The sequence below is a fragment of the Strongylocentrotus purpuratus genome, unplaced genomic scaffold (assembly GCF_000002235.5).
Source record: "Strongylocentrotus purpuratus isolate Spur 01 unplaced genomic scaffold, Spur_5.0 spur5_scaffold_7, whole genome shotgun sequence".
NCBI classification, from domain to species: Eukaryota; Metazoa; Echinodermata; class Echinoidea; order Camarodonta; family Strongylocentrotidae; genus Strongylocentrotus; species Strongylocentrotus purpuratus.
In genome coordinates this window covers 7406932-7428679 of record NW_022145613.1, presented here as the reverse complement: position 1 = coordinate 7428679, position 21748 = coordinate 7406932, and the positions used below count along the sequence as shown (strand labels likewise).

At 38.5% G+C, this 21748-nt stretch overlaps 1 protein-coding gene across 3 annotated transcripts in view; it reads right to left on the bottom strand.

Annotated features, from left to right (window-relative positions):
- LOC373229 (myosin-like protein MlpD) overlaps positions 1-21748 on the bottom strand; it is a 62498-nt gene that overhangs the window by 14434 nt on the left and 26316 nt on the right. For all 3 annotated transcript variants that reach the window (XM_030973775.1, XM_030973774.1, XM_030973776.1), the window contains one exon: positions 12407-12667. In XM_030973775.1, coding sequence (XP_030829635.1) covers positions 12407-12667 — 261 coding nt within the window. The remainder of the gene's footprint in view (positions 1-12406; positions 12668-21748) is intronic.

Sequence of the window (21748 nt, the reverse complement as noted above, 5' to 3'; positions counted from 1 at the left end):
TTATTGATCTAAATCTACATTTTATTTGGTTTCAAATCGGAACTGTGGGATATATTTCGTCGGCTGCCCGAAAGAAAGTCGTAACACTACATTGTATGTATTGTCAATGACAGTAACGTCCTTTTGGCGGGCAGTCGACGGTCTTGTAAATAATGGAGAAAGAGTGCCATGAAGAAAAGAAAAAAAAAACGGTTGTGATGAATGTATAATTTTCGGATGTTACGACTGATCTCACAAAGATTTGCAGATTAATATCTTTACGCTCGACGCCTCTTTCCTCTCACTGGACTTTCCGAGATTAATTTTAATCTTTATTTTTGTTTTGGTTTTAGAAAGCAAAAAACAACCACAATGATTTTGAGGAGAAAAGATGTTGATTGTTATCATTACATTATGATGTACAAAAAAAGTTCTCACCTGAGAAATAAATGATTCTACATCGAATTTGAAAGCTGCACTGGGGCTATTGCCTCATGGGTGATACAAATGAAACAACTTGCTTCTCTTGTGCTACAACTTCTTAAAGTTGTACAAATTGCATGAACACTAGATATAAAGAGGAAACTAATAATGGATGGTGTGGGTTTTATAAATAATACAATATTCCAAGATGAGCTAAACCTCAATGACCCTTAATGTCACCGCCTATATACCACAATTTATTCTCATTTGTCTGGTCATAATCAAAGCCTAAACTCGAGAGTACTTCGAATATTTTAATTTTTCTGGATTTTGCTGGTTAATCTTAAGTCATTCTTAAGTCATCTTAAGAGCAATATAAATAGAAATGCAGCAATTAAAACCCTGGGAATCCAGACCTTTTCTTGATAGAAACAAGGTCAGCATGAATTATATCACGGAAAGTGATAAAAAGAACAAAAACAAAAACAAAATCAGGTGAACACAGACAGTGTTTTTTTTAGCGAGTGACTTTCTCCATTATGGTAGCCGCAAAGATGCTGTCCGGCGATAAGGAAGAAAAAAATACAAACTTGCTGCTATAAATGAATCGGAACAGCGCTGTCTCTCTCAACGGGGCAGTTGCGGCATCGGGGCAAGTGATAAAAGGACCACCTGGGGCTAATCAGGATCCTGTAATTCTACCAGCTCAAAACAAGACTGTTTTATCAGTGATACGGCCGTCGACAGTCTTGACAGTGATGGTCTCAAAAAGTTTCCACCGACAGGTCAAAATTTGACGTCATCAATCGGGCTAAATTTAGTCAAAAGGCCTTCGACTTTCGAAGATATTTCAAAAAGAAATTTAATTAAATTGATGGGCTTAAAGAATAAAGGAAATACGCGGTTTTACATCTTGGCACGCTGCCAAAAATACGTAGGGTGGTTGCAATGATAGGCATGGTAGTCTGTTGAGTAACATATTTAAGGTTGTAATCTTGAGGTTTAGCAGCTGCCGAAGCAACATAAGCAGGAGCAGAACATTTGGTCGCGTTTATGTCGTTAAAGAGGATTTCCTGCTTGCTAATTATGAAATCCAAATGTTCGGGAGAGGCCTTGATACAACAAGAAACATACTTTTAATGTTTACCCTTGCGAATAGCCAGATTCATCACGACATCCGTGCGATGCAACTTTCGTGATTTATACTCACGAGACATTTTATTCTTATTCCTCTAATTCTTCGTGCGGGGGGTGAAGGGGCTTAGTTATCATCTTGCTTCTTAAGAAGGTATAAAGAAGCAAGTTGAGATTCGTGACATATTAAATATTGATTAAATGCGTGTCAGTTTTTCTTTTTTGTACTGGATACAATGCCTCATGCAAAAGTTAGTTGTGTCAAAGACACGATAAGCCTCAACAGAATACTTACAGTTTGGCTAGACCCTAAACATTGTTTAAAAAATCACTACAATTCTGGAAAGAATTATGACACGTTGTGGCTAATAAAAAGAAGATCCCCTTTTATGTCTTGCATGGATACATACTAAATGAAAGAAATAGACATGCGAGAGGAAACAAATGAAAATATAGGTTTTTAAGTGCAGGTCAAAATATTTGAACGAGTTTTGTTATCAAATTGAAGTAAGAGAAAATGATGAACGATTCGAGCTGTCTTAAAGTTAATCTCGAATTACATGAGTGGGCAGATACGATAGCTAAAATAGATTCAAAGAGAATTAACGTACAAGAAAATTAGTGCAACGAGAAATAAATCAACTAAAATTTGAGTAGAATGTCTCTCGCCAGGTCATTGACGCCATTACAGACGTTGTGTAGCAACCGACCCCTAATTATTCCAATATGCATACACCGCCCAATAAAAATTGGCTTCAATTAGTCCAAGGTGTTTTTACACCAACCCACTTACTTTCGCTCATGTGTCTTGTTGTGGTGACGAACCACCAACACCCGAAATATCACTAATAAGTTTCGCAACAAATCCACAACTTCTGGTCGCCTTTTACTACGAAGGGATGTACTAGCGAAAGAACTATGGCCATAAATGACAAAGGCGAATTTGAAGGCAACCGCAAAGTTTGTAGGATTGGCAGGTTCGGAGTTATCTACCCTCCCCCTCTCCACTAGGCGCGCTTTGGGGTAATTTGCCCAGGAAATCTGATCAATTTCCGATGGATTAATATAAAAATCGTTAAACCATGAACTTTCACCGCTTATTTGCCATCGTCATAATCTTTAAGACCAAGCTTGATGACCCCCTCCCCCAGCATCATCTTCAATCTTCTCCCGTGTATCTTCATATGATTTTATGAAATAATTTTAGAGGAGCTGCCAGCTTGAACCATGGTATTAGGACCGCGAGGTCTCGAGTTCAAAGCAAAGTCGGTCGAAATGCAAACCCCTATATGCTACGCCTACATTGATCATAAAGATACTGACTGAAAGTATCCATCGTTTGGGCACGCGTATGCGTTCGGCAAACATAATTATGGGCAGTTGGTGTCCAACTGTTAACATTATATTTTGAAAATTGTCTCTCTATTGGTTGTTCTTTACACAAAATACACATATATTAGAAATACATGTTATGAAAATCACGAAAAATCCGTACAATTATTATACCGGCCGGCCGGCTGGCTTGCTGAAGGGAGCAAGAGTTTGGCAAGAAAACTTGGAGTGATCTCATTTCCATTGATTCGTGCCAAATGTACGATGTTTCCGACCGAGAACTACAACGTTTCGATATCTTGCAGTCATATTTTACAATCTCTTATAATCTCCTCCAATTCTGCACAAGACAAATTCAAGTTCATATTCATAACGTAAAAACAAACAATCCCAAGCGATATTTCACAAAAAAGGCAATGTTTAAAAGAAGATAGACAAAATAAAACAAACAAACAAATAAAAAACGCCCACGGCATCATCTAAAATGAATTTTGCAATGTTTGTAGATATCAGATATTATGTTGCAAACTCCAGAAGAAAATATGTGTACGAGAAAACAATATACAAAGAATTAGGACATTAGTTTTACTAACTTTTTCGGACGATACTTGAAATTCCATTTCCTATGAAATAAAATGATGTTGTATTTTGTTCTAAGCACGTTTATGCTAGACTGCAAAGTGTTAAAATATTTGTTATGACTAACATTAAAGGAAAACATTAAAGGAAAAATGACTTCACCCTCACACTCCCCTCCCTATTTTCTGTAATGGATTTTTGTTTTAGTCTTGTTTCGTCTGTAAAGTGAAACAAGGAAAGAAGGATAAACCACCCATGAAGTGGGGATTATGGTCTGGGGACCACTTTCACTGGTGGGATGTATCTATATGTCATCTTGAAGGGATAATAAGGTGTCGCTGATTTTTTTTTTCTTTCGTTATGGGCGAGTCCGAGGTACTATGTAAACATGCGATACCGGCCACACTTAAAAAAGTGAGTAAATCAGGTTCATAGTCATTCTAGACATTATTTGGGATCATACCAAATCTCAAATAAAATGATACTGTTTATGTTAATTTCCTTTACTAATTCCTCAACCCTAGGTATTATGGAACACCAAGTGATCACATACCTTGGGCTTGCCCTTTTAGATTTTACATAATTCTGCTCACTCTCTCCCCCTTCGTCGAAATATACTTCCATTTACTCCGTCGTGATGTACTCCAAGCTTGATTTCACACGATATTGTTCAAATATTAAAAGTCAATTCCAAGGTCGATTCCCCTCTCTGAACTTGGTTTAGAATTCCCTCAGAAATACACGGCCTATTTTATTACAATTCGGCTTCCCCCATGTTCCTCCCACGAGCATACATTATCAGCACGTAATTATGGCGACATGAATTCCATCAAAGAAAAACAATTGATTCAGCGCATTGCGTTTTGAAATAGCAGTACAGCGTTCGACAGGTTCGAGTAGGGTTAAAATGGTAGAGCTCAAATCACAAGGGGGCTGGGTCGGACAAATCTTGAAGTGCCATCTACAGGCTGTGAGCTTATCAAGCGGAACGGGTAAGTTCCTGTAGCTAAAGCGCCCTACATCATGGATGGATCACTCACCCCCTCCCTCCCCTCCCGTCCCCATCGAATACCCTCCACCCATCTCCATTTCTGTTCTTGTGTGTTCGTGAGTTTCTCTTTCTTTCTCTCTCTTTCTCAGTCCAGTTCCCCTTCTCCACACCTCTCTCGTTAAACCTCTGCATTATCACTTTCTGTTCTCTCGGGCAAGACCTCCCTCGAACACTTCATTCTCTCCTCTTTCTTCCTCTTTTTTTTTGTAGCAAATTATATTCTATTCCCTCTCGCACCCTCTCTTACTCTCACTGACCCACTCCCTCCCTTTCCCCTCACTCTCTCTTTCTCTCTCTCTCTCTCTTTTTCTTCTTTCCTTCTATCCTTACTCCTCTCATACTGCTTCATCTATTTCACTCATCTGTTCTTGACCTTCTCCCTCTTTTTCGTTCTGCCCCCTCTCTGCCCCCTCTCCTCCCCCTACCCCTCACTTCTGCACCCTACTCATCTCTGTTACTCCCATAACCACTCTCTACCCCTCCAACTCCACCCTCGTTCTCCAACTACCTCACCCTCTCTCTCTCTCTTTCTCTCTCCCTCTCTCTCTCTCTCTCTCTCTCTCTCTCTCTCTCTCTCTCTGTCTCCTGTTTTATCTCACTTTAGCTGTTGAACACCTGCACGTGTGGTTTCACCGAAAGTTATTTCATCGTTTCCACCAAGAAAGTACTATACCCAGTCACCAAGAGCAAAAGTCCATGGATACAGGTGCAAGCCCCCTTGTCACCTCTCACACAGAACATCTGAGATGTCCTTCCTCTGTTTAGTCATAACTTGATTGAATAAAATGTAAACTTTAAAAAAAAATCTTGAATTGGTACGTAGGTGGGCGAACCCGAGCAAAGAAATCTAGAAATTAGATTTGAGTACAGTTTAAAGTAAAGAAAGTACGAACCTCTGTTGTAAGATAGTGAGGCTTTGCATTGTTTTGGTATTTATAATATTTTAAATCAGCTGTTCCTTCCAACGCCTTGATAAAAAGAAAACATCTATTGATTTCCCTTTTAATGACCCCACATCATGAATTTTCATCAAACTGAAAATATCTAAGCACCTGCTCTAACGGGCCAGTAAAATACTTAACAAATTAATATAAGATTTTGCTCCTCCCACCCGGCTGCCCAATTTTGTTTGACCCGGTGTCGAGCATTATTCCTTATCAAAATGAATCTCGAAAGAACCAAAAATCAGGTGTTTGGTGTCATTTCATCAAATTTTATAGGAAATTAATCAAGAACCTTGAAGACAGCAAAGATCTTTCTTGTTCAACAAAGCTGACCCCTTTTTCATCTCCTCGCGATTGTTTTGATTTTGCTTTGGTTAAAAATTCATAACCACACTCCAAAATAAATCGATGAAAGCTAGTCTTCCTATATAACTATCAAGAAGATTGAAATCGATGGTAATATAAAGAATTTGTCATTTTATTCGCAAATTAAAATCTCTCAAAAGAGAATTTGAAAGTTTGTTCAGCATGTTCCCATAAGAATACCCTGGAAAATATCCAGGGGCGGAGTTGCCAATCATAAAACACAAATTTAGAACTTTGATCCTGCGGTTTTCTTTACGAAAGAGATGCCTGCGTCACGATATTCACAAAAGCTGCATTTAATGTCACATTTCGGAAGAAAAGTTTGAAGGGAAAATCCAGACTCACATGATTGTACCAAGAGGAGAATAATTCAGTCAATGAGGTATAAATTAGGACTTTGGTGCCAGTGACATTAATATGGAATGTGTTAGCGGGAAAGTATTTGATTGGACTTGGCAGACACGTCTTTGTAAATTCTTTCAGCACCAACTTTTCGTTCTGTACTTCCTAAAAGTGCCGCGTCACCACGCTCAAAGCCCTTTAATTTGTAGACACGTATACCTGCAATACCATAATATCATTGAATCACCTCTAAGCATTCAATAATACAAGATATGACTCTATAATGTTACAAACTTAAATATTCATGCCAATCATTGAAGATATTTTCATGTGTTCCCCTTCATTTTCTCCCAGAAGACTTCTCATGTCTCCTGTTATAGCTATCCCCCAAAGTGCATAGATTGCCATTTGAAGTGATAAACAACAAAGACAAATGTCAAGACGATAATTATGAACAAAGAAATAGGCGGCGCCAATTGAAATGATGAATACACGTTGTTCGCCCACAATCAAAGACGGTTCTTTCCGTGATTGTTATCAAAGTAGCACATGAAATGTCATAAACTCAAATCATGTGTCCAGCTATTTTAGGACTGCATGCCAGACTAGAACAGGACAAAGGCAATCGAAAAATTGCTTTCGAAAGCAAATTATTCGAGATAATCAAGAAATTACCAGACATTGATATTTCCTTGGATATTTCACTTCGTTTGGATTAGGTATCTTAAACTGCGGTAAACCGGTTAGTATTTTACATATTAGTAGGCCCATGTGCATCTGGAAATCTTCTTACGACGCTAAAAATATCACCGACATCAAATATGAAAAGGTCCTAAAACTTCATTAATTGTGTAGTTTTGGGCTAAGCTCTTACACACAACAGATGTTTTATACATCATGGATGTTTTTTAAACAAGATAATATATATCATGTTAGACCTTTTTTTTCGTTCTTTCTATATTATATGCCTTTAATATTACATGTCTTTGACAAAATTTATATAAAGAGTAATGTCTTATGAAAACATTCATTCGTAACATACTAATGATTTCTGGATCGGCATGTATTTCAAGATGAATAATTAAATCAACATAATTATTAGCTAATAACTTTATTCTTTCGATAGATTGAAGTAGACTACATTTGCACTGAATTCAAAATTTAACTTGGGATAATTATGCTATGCAAAACCTTTCACAAGTCCTTGTTTTCTGAAGTTATAATCACTAGATGAACTTCTAATACTCACCTCTTGCACGTAAGGCATGCCAATTCTACCTTTGACTTTTATTTGCTTTTGAATTTCCTCATTTCCACTACCTTTAAGCGAATTTTCTCTAGGATATTGAATTAACTGTGCAAGGAAAGGCACAGCATGGGCATGTCATTGCATTGCAAGCTATCTACATGCGATGTAAGATTTAAGCCTGATTTGAGATACACATTTATCTTTTTGCTATGTTAACCTAAGCAGCTAGTCGGGTGCGCGTGGACATGAGTTTCTACAATCTAATATTGAAAGGAAGTTCGTCAAAAAAAAACGAATGGCAAGCCCTTATTCTGAAATTCAATTTATTTCCATCAAGGATTTTACAAATGATCTAATTTAACTTAGATAAGAAATCAACAAAAAAGTAAGTGATATGTTTTAGAAAGGCTGGAATGTACAGAACTCTTAAATAAATTACTCATGTAAAGTAAACTCATTTTGTTCTTCCGACGCCTTTTCATGAGATCACTGATTATTGATTTTTTTTTTAATTAAAAATTGAAATTAAATATAGCTAAAACCACGATTACGAAATTCAATTGTACAATTATTTCAATTTTAAAACCAGTATCATCTACCAATATTCTTTAAAAAACCAAAGGCCTGTGTTTTTTTAAACAAAAAATCATTGCTTTTCAAACCATGCTAAGCCTACGCCTCAAAATTTGTTCAAATCCTATGATTAACTTTCTAAACGTCGCGTCGGCTTGTCTACATGGCTTATGTATAACAAACATATTCCCATCAAAATCTGACTCATGAGGCCTTAAAACTATCATTTTATTAAAATGAAAAGGAATGGTTACTTCTTTTCATTCTTTCCAAGGACTTTCCCAATCTTTTCGGCTACTTAAATATCTGTTTAATCTCATAACCTCTAATAAATCATCCCTTTCACTCTATTTCCGTCTTCTCTCGACCTGCTTGCCTCGCTCTCAAGAGCTGGAGGAAATCAAAGAGCCCTTCGAAATGCAGTCAATATTTTAAAGATGTTACTGCTATGGTTACTTGAATATCACTATCTGATGACAATCAGTAAGTTTGACAGCAAGTGCAATCTTATTGGCCCTAATTGTAGGAGTAATATTTACTTCGATCTTAGAGCATCAATAATTATTTTTATGAATTTCAAGTTCAAGAAGTTTCAGGAAATAAGGAAACTTGACATCTCTACGGTTCATCTGCTTAGCTCAGATTTTCCCTGATCAGCAATCTTTTAAAGAAAACGTTTATGAATGAAAGTTGGACTTCGTTACCATTTCTTTCGGTGCAAGATGGGAAGCAGTTTTCTACCCCCAATAATTTAATAATTAAATGCCATTTAATAATTAAATCACCATGGAACGCGTTATACCCTCTATTGACGCCGCCCACCGACACCCACACCCACACTCACCCCTCCCCTCCCACGAACCGACGTCCTTAAGCTCTGTAAATTCCGCTGGATGTACTGAATTTTCCCAAAAAAACTTGTCTCACTTTGGGACTCTGAATATTATGGTGGCCCTGAAGGGACATCGCGAATAGACTAAATCGTGAAAAATATGCGATAAAATTCACGATATCGTCAATTTTATCGCATATTTTTCACGAAGAAATTCACGAAATTGACGATATCGTGAACTTTATCGTGAACTTTTCACGATGAAATTGACGATATCGTGAATTTTATCGTGAAAAGTTCACGATATAAAGTTCACGATATCGTCAATTTTATCGTGTACTCTATCGTGTACTCTATCGTGTACTCTATCGTGTACTCTCCTGACGGGCGCTTCGTAAACAAAACCAGCCCTAGCTGGGGGAGACAGAGAGAAGGAAAAAAGGGAAAGGGAAAGAGAAGATAAAAGGAAAGAAAGAATAATAAGAAGAAAAGAGGGAAACGGGGGGGGGGGGGCGAAGGGCTCTTGCCTCCTCCTCACTCCCCCCCCCCTCCCCGCCAAAAAAAAAATCAGAGAGAGAGAGAGAAGGGAAAGGGAAAGGGAAAGAGAAGATAAAAGGAAAGAAAGAAGAGGAAGAAGAAGAAAAGAGGAAAACGGGGGAAGGGCGAAGGACTCTTGCCCCCCCCCCCGCCAAAAAATAAATCAGAGAGAGAGAGAGAAGGGAAAGGGAAAGGGAAAGAGAAGATAAAAGGAAAGAAAGAAGAGGAAGAAGAAGAAAAGAGGGAAACGGGGGCAAAGGGCTTTTGCCTCGTCCCCCCGCCCCCCGCCAAAAAATAAATAAGAGAGAGAGAGAGAAGGAAAGGGAAAGAGAAGAAAGAAAGAGAAAAACGAAAAAGAGGGAATAGGAAAGAAAGGAGGCAAGAGCCCTTCGCCCCTGTTTCCCTCTTTTCTTATTCTTTTTCCTCTTCTTTCTTTCCTTTTATATTTTCTTTCCCTTTCCCTTTCCCTTCTCTCTATCTCTCTCTCTCTCTCTCCTATTTATTTGTTGGCGCGGGAGGGGGAGAGGAGGCAAGAGCCCCTCTTTTCTTCTTATTCTTCTTCCTTTCCTTTTTTATTCTCTTTCCCTTTCCCTTCTCTCTCTCTCTCTCTTATTTATTTTTTGGGCGGGGGGATGCAAAAGCCCTTCGCCCCCGTTTCCCTCTTTTCTTCTTCTTCTTCCTCTTCTTTCTTTCCTTTTATCTTCTCTTTCCCTTTCCCTTTCCCTTCTCTCTCTATCTCTTATTTATTTTTTTGGCGGGGGTGGGGAGGGAGGAGGCAAGAGCCCTTCGCCCTTCCCCCGTTTCCCTCTTTCCTTCTTATTCCTCTTCTTTCTTTCCTTTTATATTTTCTTTCCCTTTCCCTTCTCTCTCTTATTTATTTTTGGCGGGGGGGGGGGAGGAGGCAAGAGCCCTTCGCCCTTCCCTGTTTCCCTCTTATTCCTCTTCTTTCTTTCTCTTTCCCTTCTCTCTCTCTCTCTCTCTCTAGCTCTCTTATTTATTTTTTTGGCGGGGGGGGGGGGTAAGAGCCTTTCGCCCTTCCCCCGTTTCCCTCTTTCCTTCTTCCTCTTCTTTCTTTCCTTTTATATTTTCTTTCCCTTTCCCTTTCCCTTCTCTCTCTCCTTATTTATTTTTTGGCGGGGGGGGGAGTGAGGAGGAGGCAAGAGCCCTTCGCCCCCCCCCCCCGTTTCCCTCTTTTCTTCTTATTATTCTTTCCTTTTATCTTCTCTTTCCCTTTCCCTTTTTTCCTTCTCTCTGTCTCCCCCAGCTAGGGCTGGTTTTGTTTACGAAGCGCCCGTCAGGAGAGTACACGATAGAGTACACGATAGAGTACACGATAAAATTGACGATATCGTGAACTTTATATCGTGAACTTTTCACGATAAAATTCACGATATCGTCAATTTCATCGTGAAAAGTTCACGATAAAGTTCACGATATCGTCAATTTCGTGAATTTCTTCGTGAAAAATATGCGATAAAATTGACGATATCGTGAATTTTATCGCATATTTTTCACGATTTAGTCTATTCGCGATGTCCCTTCAGGGCCACCATAGAATATGACAAGCGATGCCTTTAATAACGTCACTTCAGCCGTCTTATAGGGGAAGCCGGAATACGTGGGTGCCAGATGCGTGATTCATCCGAGATTTCTTCATGCTTTGACTATAATACTCTACGGTCCCACGCATAAACCTGTTAGGGGAATCCTGCGCGAGAACCCCTGCGTGGGACTAAGTCATCGGCATGATAATTATCTGACACTTAAACGCAGAATTAACAACAAAAGAAAGCCTTGACTACTGGGCAAAAACAAAACAAAGAGCAAGTGATAAATATTAACACACGAGCAGGGATGGATTTTGCTATTGTCTAAACTCTTTTTAAATCCTGGAAAAAATGTACAAAATATAACTCCTCGAATCTTATGGAACTATATGAGCTCTATACAACTCCATTCATTGTTTATGATTAATTGATGAGAAAATAAAAAAAGGACAATCATTCCGTATGGTATTCATGTTTTAACACCGGCGACCCGCCCGCCAATCGTGTATATTTACAGACATGTTTTAAATACAGTTAAAAACAGTAATATTATTCAAAAGAGACTCTTAACATGTCTTTATCTTTACTAAAGGGAGAGCGGAGATGATAAACGCGTATTTTTAATGTGCTCATCAATAATTCACAACCCCCATGCCCTGTGATTTTACAGGTAACCCGACAGTCATATATATTTAAAGACATCTATTAAGGAAAAAAGAAACAATGGAAATACATGTATACTTGTAGTTAATTTCATCGTCAATATCGAGACGAAAGGGCCAAAAATGCATTATCGGTGTGCTTGATACGCGTTACATCACCCAATATGTTTATAAACAGGCTATATTCTGGCAGTCGTGTTTATAAAGTATTTAACAAATAAAGGGATTTAATGACAATAATATGAGAAAGATCTTTGCATCTCGTTTAATCTAAAATAAGTAAAACGTGGTATGAATTCGGTTCATTCTCATAGCTCAAAAAAACTTATATATTATAATATATTATACCAGCAATAACTATGCAATCGCATTTAATGACATTTTCAAGGCATTTGGTGGCATGATCAAGTCACAAAAAGCAAAACCAAGTTGTCATAATTATGCATTTAGTCATGCAATTTTGCACGTTAATCGTTGTGGTCAAATTTGCGAGGAAGAAAATATGCGCACTTTTTCTCACAAAAATCAAATCCAGCGCTTCTTTAATGAGGTGATGGCAATATCATACCTCAGTATGACGACTGAAAGAAAGACATAACGATAACAAAGGGCCATGTAGGCACCTTGTGACATCATGAAAATCCTTAAAGACATATAAATGGTTCTCAAATATCAAATACTGACCACGCATTGATGATATGGGATTAACAATATCACATACATGGCAACAGCAATAGCTAAATGAAAACATCAAGATGAAAAGGAATTCTCGTGGAAAGAGATCGAAGCATTAAAGGAGGACACGTACAAACAAACTGTGATGATTATAATTTAAAAAGAAAAGAAAAAGACTTACCTGTCTTTTCTTTTGGTCGAACCGCTCCTTATCTTGTCTATCCAACTTGACCATGGCTGCGTAACTGCGATCCGATCTTCTCTCAATCTCGTTGAAGAATGACGCCGTATCGGCCAGGTCCCGGTGTATTCGTTCTCGAAGAATGGTGAAACGAAGGCGAGCGGCACGCCCCCTAACAACGCGTTGACACGTGACTACCTGAGCTCGGAGTTGATCCATTCGAGTGTCTAACTTCTCCGTGTGCCAGTACTTGAGGAAGACCTGGAGAGAGTGAAAGAGAGAGGGGAGAGAGAGGGGGAGAGAGAGAGAGAGAGAGAGAGAAAGAGGGTGTCAAATATATAGTTAAAATTCATTACACAGAAGTCGTTTATTTTCCCCACATTTTGTTGTAATTAAGTTTGTGTGTGTGTGTGTTCGAGTGTTTTTGTTTTTGTAGTGTTGCTGGTAAAAAGTGTTGTTTCTGCATTTGTAAGCGACCGGTTCAAGTTTGTATTCTTTTCATTGTAAGCGGGCGGGATAAATTGTATCGAATCATAAAATTGCAATTAAAGGTATAATTTAAGCACATAATGAATTAAAAAGTTAACACATGTCGAGAAAAGGAGCGAGTTTAATCACAACATTGAAATTGTCAATGGTCGATATTGTGCCTGTCAACATGGTCAACAAAACGGGTCTCGTATTATAATGCCCAATAAACGAAAAGGTCTAATAAACTTTGCGCAATTATTGCATAAATTCGAAGAAAAATATATGAGTCAGATATAAACACTAAGACTTGCGGAAATCATCCTTCTGATCAAATTAATATGACACATTTATTTTAGGTTATATCGCACTGTAAACAGGCCTACATGCAATGTTTTTTAAGGGACAGTCACTAGGGAAGGAAAATGCATTGAACAACCGGAACCATGTACAGATTTTCCTTGGGATTGTGAGGGGTTGACCGTAAAACTCTGAATGACCAATCGTGTATCTTGCCTTGTCCCTCTCAAGACATCAATGACGCATCCATAGCGACAGGTTTGCGACAAGTTTGCAACAAGACATCCAAAATAATTATGAACACAAGCTGCGTCTCACGTAAACTATGGTTGCCAGGGGTGATAACAGGTGTGTTGCTCAGGAGGGGGTGGTTGAAGGGTGACGTATCATCCTCGAATATTTATATAAACCATAAAAGGAATATAACTAGATAGACTGGTCGAACGTCATTGCTTTCAAGGAAACAGAGGTGATGGCCCAATAAAGACGTAAAACTGCTAATGTGTGTCGATTGGCCATTCAAACAAATTTAAATTTAGTTTACTTTTCAAAATTTTCAAATGACCTGAATGATTTTTTTTTTTAAATCGACATCAATTATTGGAAAAAAGAACCTATAATAGGACCAACCAGTCCGATACACCTTTTTTCAGTTTTTTACAGTTTTTTTTCCGCATAGCTTTGTTCATGCAGATAAGATAATTGATATTGTGAAGCGTATTATAAATTCCACTATCATTCATCTTTTGATCTATGTCATCACTATGGTATAATTTTCATTTTTATCACAGCCTGTTACAATACACTTCATTACTAAGTGTTTTGGCACTGAATATTTTTTTGATATGCTTTTTGATAATAAAATAATGCCACTAAATAGATCGACACATATTTTACATTTTCCCAGAATCATTATAAAATTGGCACAGTATTTGGGAAATATATGAATACAAAATACTCCTGCACCTGACCTGAGCAAGACGCCTATCTCCCGTTTATTTTCCTACAGCTTCCTTCGAAATAAAATAATAATACTTCCACAATCAATCATTTTCAAATAACAAACGTAAGAACATCAACTCCCCCGAGATGTTGCGGTCCTTAGATCACCCCAACTTGCCTCGACCTTAACCACACAATTCCGCTTCAGAAAAGAGCTTTCAGGGAAAGTTGTTATTACATTATGGCGTCTTATTTTTCCGGGAAAATTAAACCTTGAACTTGTCGCTAAAATCAAGCGAAATTTTAACCACCCATGTTCAATTTCCCTTCACCTTCAAGATGCCTCATTAAAACAATAAAAAGTAAAGTCTTTCAATGTTTAGCTCAACATCGGGTTTTCTCTTGGAAATTGACACCTGGCCAAGTTTGACCAGCTGTGTTCCATCACAAAGCAACAGATTTGCTGTCCACATCCAAAGATGACGTCACAAAAAGTTTACAGTATTGGTCAGTGAATGAACATTTCGCGAGGAACAAAAATCAAAGGAATGAGTCTGTAAGTTTTAATTTTACCGGTAGCTTTTCTGTTCTGTATTATGGTATAGTTGGTCCTATGTCATAGTATGGTTTGATTAGGGTTAGGATTGGGGTCTACATCATCATGCCAAAGATACATGGGACCACTGAGACATTAAGTTCCGTCTTTCGTCCTACTAGCCCGACTATATGCTATGTCCTCCTAGATCTCACGTTTTCGATATGGATGACGACAAGTATGATCAAATATCCCTGGTATGATTAAGGGTATGGGTTTCTAGATAATTTCTTTCTATATCACATGAAATGAGTCTGCTCATAATTGTATCATCCTGTCGATTACCTCAAACCATCGCGGGCACAACAGCAATTGTTGTTTATATATACACCCTTACGATGTTTGTCAACAACTGACGGTAATGAAAGGTTCATCGAGAGGGAAAGAGATAAAAAGGAAGAGAGGGCCATCAATAATTAAGACAGACAGGAAGGGAAAAGAGAAAGACAGAAATGGGTGGAGAGACAGGGGTAAAATAGAACAGAGAGGGATAGAAAGAGGGGAGGGAGAGGGGAGGGGAAAGGGAGAGGAAGAAGAAAAAGAAGAAAGAAGAAGAAGAAGCAGAAGAAGAAACAGAAGAAGAAGAAGAAAGAAAGAGAGAAAGGGAAAGGGGAATAGTAAGGGTTCCTATAAGACAGGCTGTAGCTTTCGTCAGTTGCATCTATCATAATTGTAGCTTCTAATAATAAATGGGTGAAATTATTGAAAAGAAGCAGACGATGAGCCTTTGGTTTGCATGTTATACATAAAGAGGCTCACTGTCAGTTCGTTTTGATTCCATAAATCCGCACCCAATACCTCACATCTATATCAGCTTTCTAATCTTTCGCGCTGATGAAATAGTTACAACAATGGAAATATCACGATTTCAAAGAGTGAACATGTAGCGCTAAAGGATAAGCATAATGATATCAAGAGCAAATCATGAATGCCCATCGGCAAGATTATGACAGTTTGAAATTGAACACATTCGTGCTGCACCGGCATATTAGTTTAGATTCGGAAGAACAAAGCAAAAGGGGAAAATGGGGATTTGTCCAGAGCGGGAATACTTTGTAGGTCACAATGACAAGAAGGGGGATTGCTCAAATAGCAGGAAGGGGAACGGAGAGTGTATAGGTGAAGGAGGGGATACTGACAACTGGACAACTTTGATTCTATTCACACTCGAAAAATAAACTTAATGTAATCGCTCCGCTGGACCGTTCCGCCTGCCTACTTCCCATGGATAGTCCAGGTCCAGGTACGCGTTTATTTCGACAGCGCTCAGAAGTCTGACATAAAATAAAACATAAACAAAAGCGCGTGCACGTACAAAAAGGGTGTATGTGCGTGTGTTCAGCCGCGCGTGTGGGGTGTGTGTGTGTGCGTGCATGTGTGGTGTTCGTGAATGCTGGCGCTGTGTCCCACTAGACCCCATCTTCTCTGTTTCTCACGCGCGCTCTTATCCCAATATGTGAATAGGGTCCGTACTAGATCTCGGGGAAGTACAAGGAGTGTGGTCCCTTGTTGCAACAAAAACCCGACTCAATCAATCTTGAATCTTGACAAGACTTTGATCCAACCAGGGAATATTTCACGGCTCTCCAACGATAGAGCGGAAAACGGGATAAAACAATCCCCAGCAAAGAGAAACGGAGAACCTCCTCGGGGGAGAAGTGTACTTTCTCTCCACCATCCTTCCTGGTACACTCTAACTGGGCTTCAAAAAAATGCAAAGTCAAGCACTGCAATGGCGTCACCAGCTATTTTGGGCGCCAGTTTGTGTAAACTTTTGAGGAATGCACGTACTCATTCGTTTAGACCCTTCCGCTGCACAGTTCACGCCAAGAAACTCAAATGTACACCCCGTGTATTTTAGCACACACCCTTTAGTAGTTTGGGTTCACTTTTGTGTTTTTACTGACTTTAAGTATTAAGAAATGTGATATTTTTAGCTTTAACCATAGTACACAAGTTTCTTCACCCAATCTTGAACTCTCGGCGTGTTAGGAGGTAAAATTGAGTTTATAAACCGTTCGTCAAATTCTATATTGCGCTAAATTGTAAATGAAAACAAATGAATTAACTAAGTGAATAGTGAAGTGCAAAGAAAGTTTATAATCATGTATTATGAAATCAATCTTAGAAAGACCATTGAAATTAAAGATAACCACAAACAAATTCTACATATATTTAGATTTCTCTTTTATGCTGCCAGAAATACAATACATTGGCATAGAGTCATGAATATAATAACCACACGGATGAGCCAGTTATCTCATTTTCGTCACACAAAAATGTTGGCACAGTTCTGTGTCATTTCAGAGTAATAGTTTAATTCAAACATTGTGTTCGGCAAATGTAATAAATATGGTAGTAGAAACGTTATTGTCTACTACAAGAAATAGATTACATACATAAATATTGAAACAATTAAGGACTAGAATCGAATCGAATTAGCCTGGAGTTCTGGCAAGCTCAAGTATTGCAAGCAGCAACATTCAATACAAATAATGTCCCAAGTATTTATGTACTAATCTGTCACATGGACACTACAACAAATTGGACATGTATGTGAATAAAGTACTTCTAAAACTAACTGAATGCATGCCACTTCATGCGTCATATATCTCGATTGAATTATAAGTAAGGGATGCGCCCTTAATCTGTTCATGCAAATAAACAGCAATTGGTTGACATCAATGTTCCAAACTATTTTTATAATGGCACCCCCTTCTTCCCTGATGCAAAATGTAATGAGGTAACAAGTTAACGAGAAAGGGGAAATATTATTATCTGAAGATGATATAAGTAACACGAGGAAGGGTAATATCAAACGGAAATAGGCCTTCGCAGAATTACAATCAAAAGAATATGAAAAGCGCAATACATTATTAGTTTGAAAGGTAACAGTAGAATGAGAAGACATAACAACAAAAAGACAGCAATAAGAACTTGAGAGGATCTTAGAAAACAATTTATGACAAAATGTCATGGAAAAGGTATGTCGATGAATACATGAAGAGCCGTATCGACGATAGAATGATATGGCAAACATAGGTGGAAAAGATGGGTGGAATCATTTTTAAGGGAACAATAAAACAAAGAAAACAAAAAGTTAAGATCAAGAACAAGAAGAAACAAACAACAACTGTTACATTAACAAGACTAGAATAAAAAAAGAAGTGAACAAATAAAAAAGAACTCATACAGATTTAAAATGACAAGATACAAACAACCAAACAAATCATTCTCTATATGACCTGTTCAGTCGAAAAGTTCAGTAGTTCGGACCACTCATACTGTGAACGGAACTTTATTTCTGGAAACATAAATCAGATTTCCCTTCTAAGGTCCGCCAATAGTTTTGAATTAAATCAATCATCTTTTATCTTAAAAACACGATCAGTGCTTAGGTCCCCAGATTTCCGAGCCGGCAGAAAATAATATACAAAGCAATGATAAGGTGGAACCCTAAAACTGCACCTTTCTAAGTAATTATTTTGTTTTTAAAAGTGCCTGAAAATCGAGCCTTGGGTTCATACTAAAAGCTTGATGATTAGACAACAATGCCTTTTATGTGTTTTTCTTTCTTAAAAAGTCTACAGAACTGTTGATTAGGGGGGGGGGCTTTAAAAGGTGTCTTAAAATCGAGCCTTCGGAATCGATTTTAGGCTTGACGATTAGAAAACTATAGTCTCGATGCTTTGGTCGTTCAGAGAAAATTCTTCGAAACTGTTGAAGAGAAGAAGAAAAAAAACAGCCCCCAACTAAAAACAAGAAAAATGCTGACGAGAATTATGTTCGACTTTAAATGAGGTTAAAAGGCTTACTGAGCTACAAAACAGCGATCATAATAATTAATATCGGATTGGCCGACAACCAAATAACCAATAATTATTACTGGGTGCTCATTTTTTCAGGAAAAAACAACAACACCAGTTTCATTCCGTAAAACTTGAAGAACAGTCAATTGCACCTCTATGGAAGTTGCGACCCCCCCCCCCCCCCCTCCAACATCACACATATACACACTTTTCCATCAAGAAGACGTAATTTCAGACCAAAACAATAATCTTAAATAGGAGGTGCAATGGCGTCGAGCAGTGATTTCGCAGCCGAGAACTGCTTATTATGTCTCGTACCTAATAATAATCAAAAGAAACAATAATAATAAGCATCTGCATAGGATGCTAATTTTTGTGATATTCCATCGATCCCTCCAATAATTTCTCGTTATCTTTGCGCAGACTTGTGACTGACAAACGGTATAAAGAATTAGGAAATATCCCCATATTATTTTTATTACAGTGATTAGTGTCTCAGTAGTCAGTAATATAACATTTTCTCGTCACCCCTCGTGCAGACGCATGTCGGTCAAAGGGTACATAGCAAAGGGCGGGAAATTAGGGATTGGAGGCTAAACAAAGTTGACTCACTATGGTATCCTTCATGAGCTGATCATAAACGAGATAACTGGAGTCACAGCTTCGAGACAAAATGTCAGGTGAATTCGTGCGTTACAAGATGCAGGGTGTACATCACACGAACATTATCACTTTCCAGTGCATGGAGCAAGTTTAAGGAAAGAGGTGCAAATTTTTTTACTTCGGCGTGGCAAATATAAATATTCGTTCTATAATGCAAATTTTAATTACCAGGGACCTAAAATCCACAGGCCCCTGACTATACTACGGATGTAAATAAACGATGATGGCTTACAGGGAGGGCATTGCCAAAAGATAGTTGAAGGCTTTAAAAAAAATCTTGTGTACTGGTTTTTGTTTTTCTTCATTTGTTAATGTTGAAGTACAATATTGATATGATTACCATGACGAACCTAGTTTTCCCCAGCTAATCCCTGATAAATTAGATCGATGATATAGACTGTTTAAACAGAACTGACCCGAATCTCAGCAGCTTCGAGAGATGGGACGAGAACTGTATCTTATCCATGATTTCATCTAACGTTAGCCCCCGATGTGTGTCTTGTGAGTGGGAGGATCGTTTCTTTAAGGTAGACATCCTTGTAACGAACAAGGCTAACGCCCCCATTGCAAGTGGTCAACAAGGGCCTGTGGCTAGATTAGACGAGGAACACTGTGGCCTGATCACATCCTAAGATACGGACCAGGTCCAACTCAACATGTGGGCGTCACATGTTAGACTCCAGGTCTGTCCAGGATATCCCTGGCCTAACTTGGATCTGGACCAAATTATTGTAACTAACTAGATGCCCTGTCTTACCAGATTGCGCTTCATTTATAGAACTAGACTTTCCGTCAAAAACAGATCCAGTCTGGATTAAGAGCCATAAGTAGACATTTAACTATTCGGGTGAGGAGCACGTGATGAAAACAAGAGGATGTTTATTGCCTTGGATACTTTCCAAGATGCATAGCCGTTTGTTAATCACTGTTATCATCATCATGATTAAAATCGCTGCAAGGAGACGTTGATGGTCCCACCGATGGCAACTGTGTTTGTTACTTATGTAAGGAAGATTGGGGCGTCCTGATAATAGAGTGTCCTGTGCAATGGCGTCTGGTCTAGGCGGGGTAGGAAACACGAATTCATAAACGAACACAAATTCTTGTATGCCCTGTGGAATAATTTAGTCATCAAGTTTAATTCAGTTGAATCCAAATTTCCTGACTCGAGAACATCGACAAGATGATATCACTCCAGCTCCGAATTCAATGTACTTTTTACGGTGAGATATATACAAAATACTTGCGTGTATCTTCAGCCGACCGGGAAATCGCTTAGCCCTGCCTCTTCTGCAGATTTTCTGCTGTAAACAACTTGTCATTTCGGCAATTAGTGGCACCAATAATAAGATAAAAGTAAATGTCATCATCGGGAAAGGTGGAATAAATTATTAAACAATGACGAAGGCTTGTTTGTTCATTTTTTATGATATAAAAGGAGTCTGTAGAGAGTCAGATTAGAGAAGAAAGATAGTGGTGTGCGTATATGTGTGTGTATGTGTGTGTGAGAGTGAGAGAGAGAGAGAGAGAGAGAGAAGGGAGAGAGGTAGAGTGAGGTAGAGAGAGGGAGAGAGAGGAGGAGACGTGAAATCAGTTAGCACAGTGATATGAGAATAGGATTTGATGTAAGCTTTGAACATAAAACGAAAAAAGGCTCTCAAATTGACAAACAAAACCCATAATTATGATCAATCAGCTCAGTGCATTTTTCTCCCTGCCAATGGTATAAATAAACATATTATTTTTAATTAATTTTAGAACTAGTCAAGGAGTCCTTCCACAGACGATGAAGAATATCCCAGGTGGCGCCAAAAAGATGCACCATAATTATGACGTCACATTGTGTACAGGCGGCGGGAGGCGGGAGAGGAAAAAATGAGTATCATGATAACGAGACACCATAGCAACTTTCTAGCGGCAAGGAAGTGTCGCCATAGCCACGTATAACATGGATGTTTTTCATTCTTAATACCTGATGGCCACCTGGAAGTTGCCATTAGTCGAACATCCCAGGTCTTTTCGGAGAATGTGAGTGACCGATTTAGATCAATGTTTGTGTTCCTACTGTGACTAGTCATGGGCCCGTGACCACAAACACGTTTCGCTGTATGGCATCGTGTCATCGAAGCGACACTGATCGCCATCACGGCCATCCCGGGAGAGAGCTTTTTCATAATCAATGACCCTCGTGTGTTTTGTCTCTTTTACATGGGCTCACATTGTGAAATAAAACCAAGGCTGCAACTAGGGAGGTGACTTGCTGCAACCAAGCCTGACCATCAGGAGACCTCTCGGGAAATAACTTGTCTAATTCTGGGTCAAGAATGCCAGCAATAATCTGATGTGGACAAAATCAGTAATCAGTTCATTAACCTGCATACAAAGAGAAATCCTTGTAACAATTTCTTCTATTCTTGAAGAAGGACCGATTCATATCTATTCCATGATAACCGATATATTGGAATAGAATTATTCTCTGAAGTAACAAACTGTGTATTCAACATGATATGATGAAAACGTACTCCACACGATAAATATGGACCGTTCATCGAGCTTAATATTACA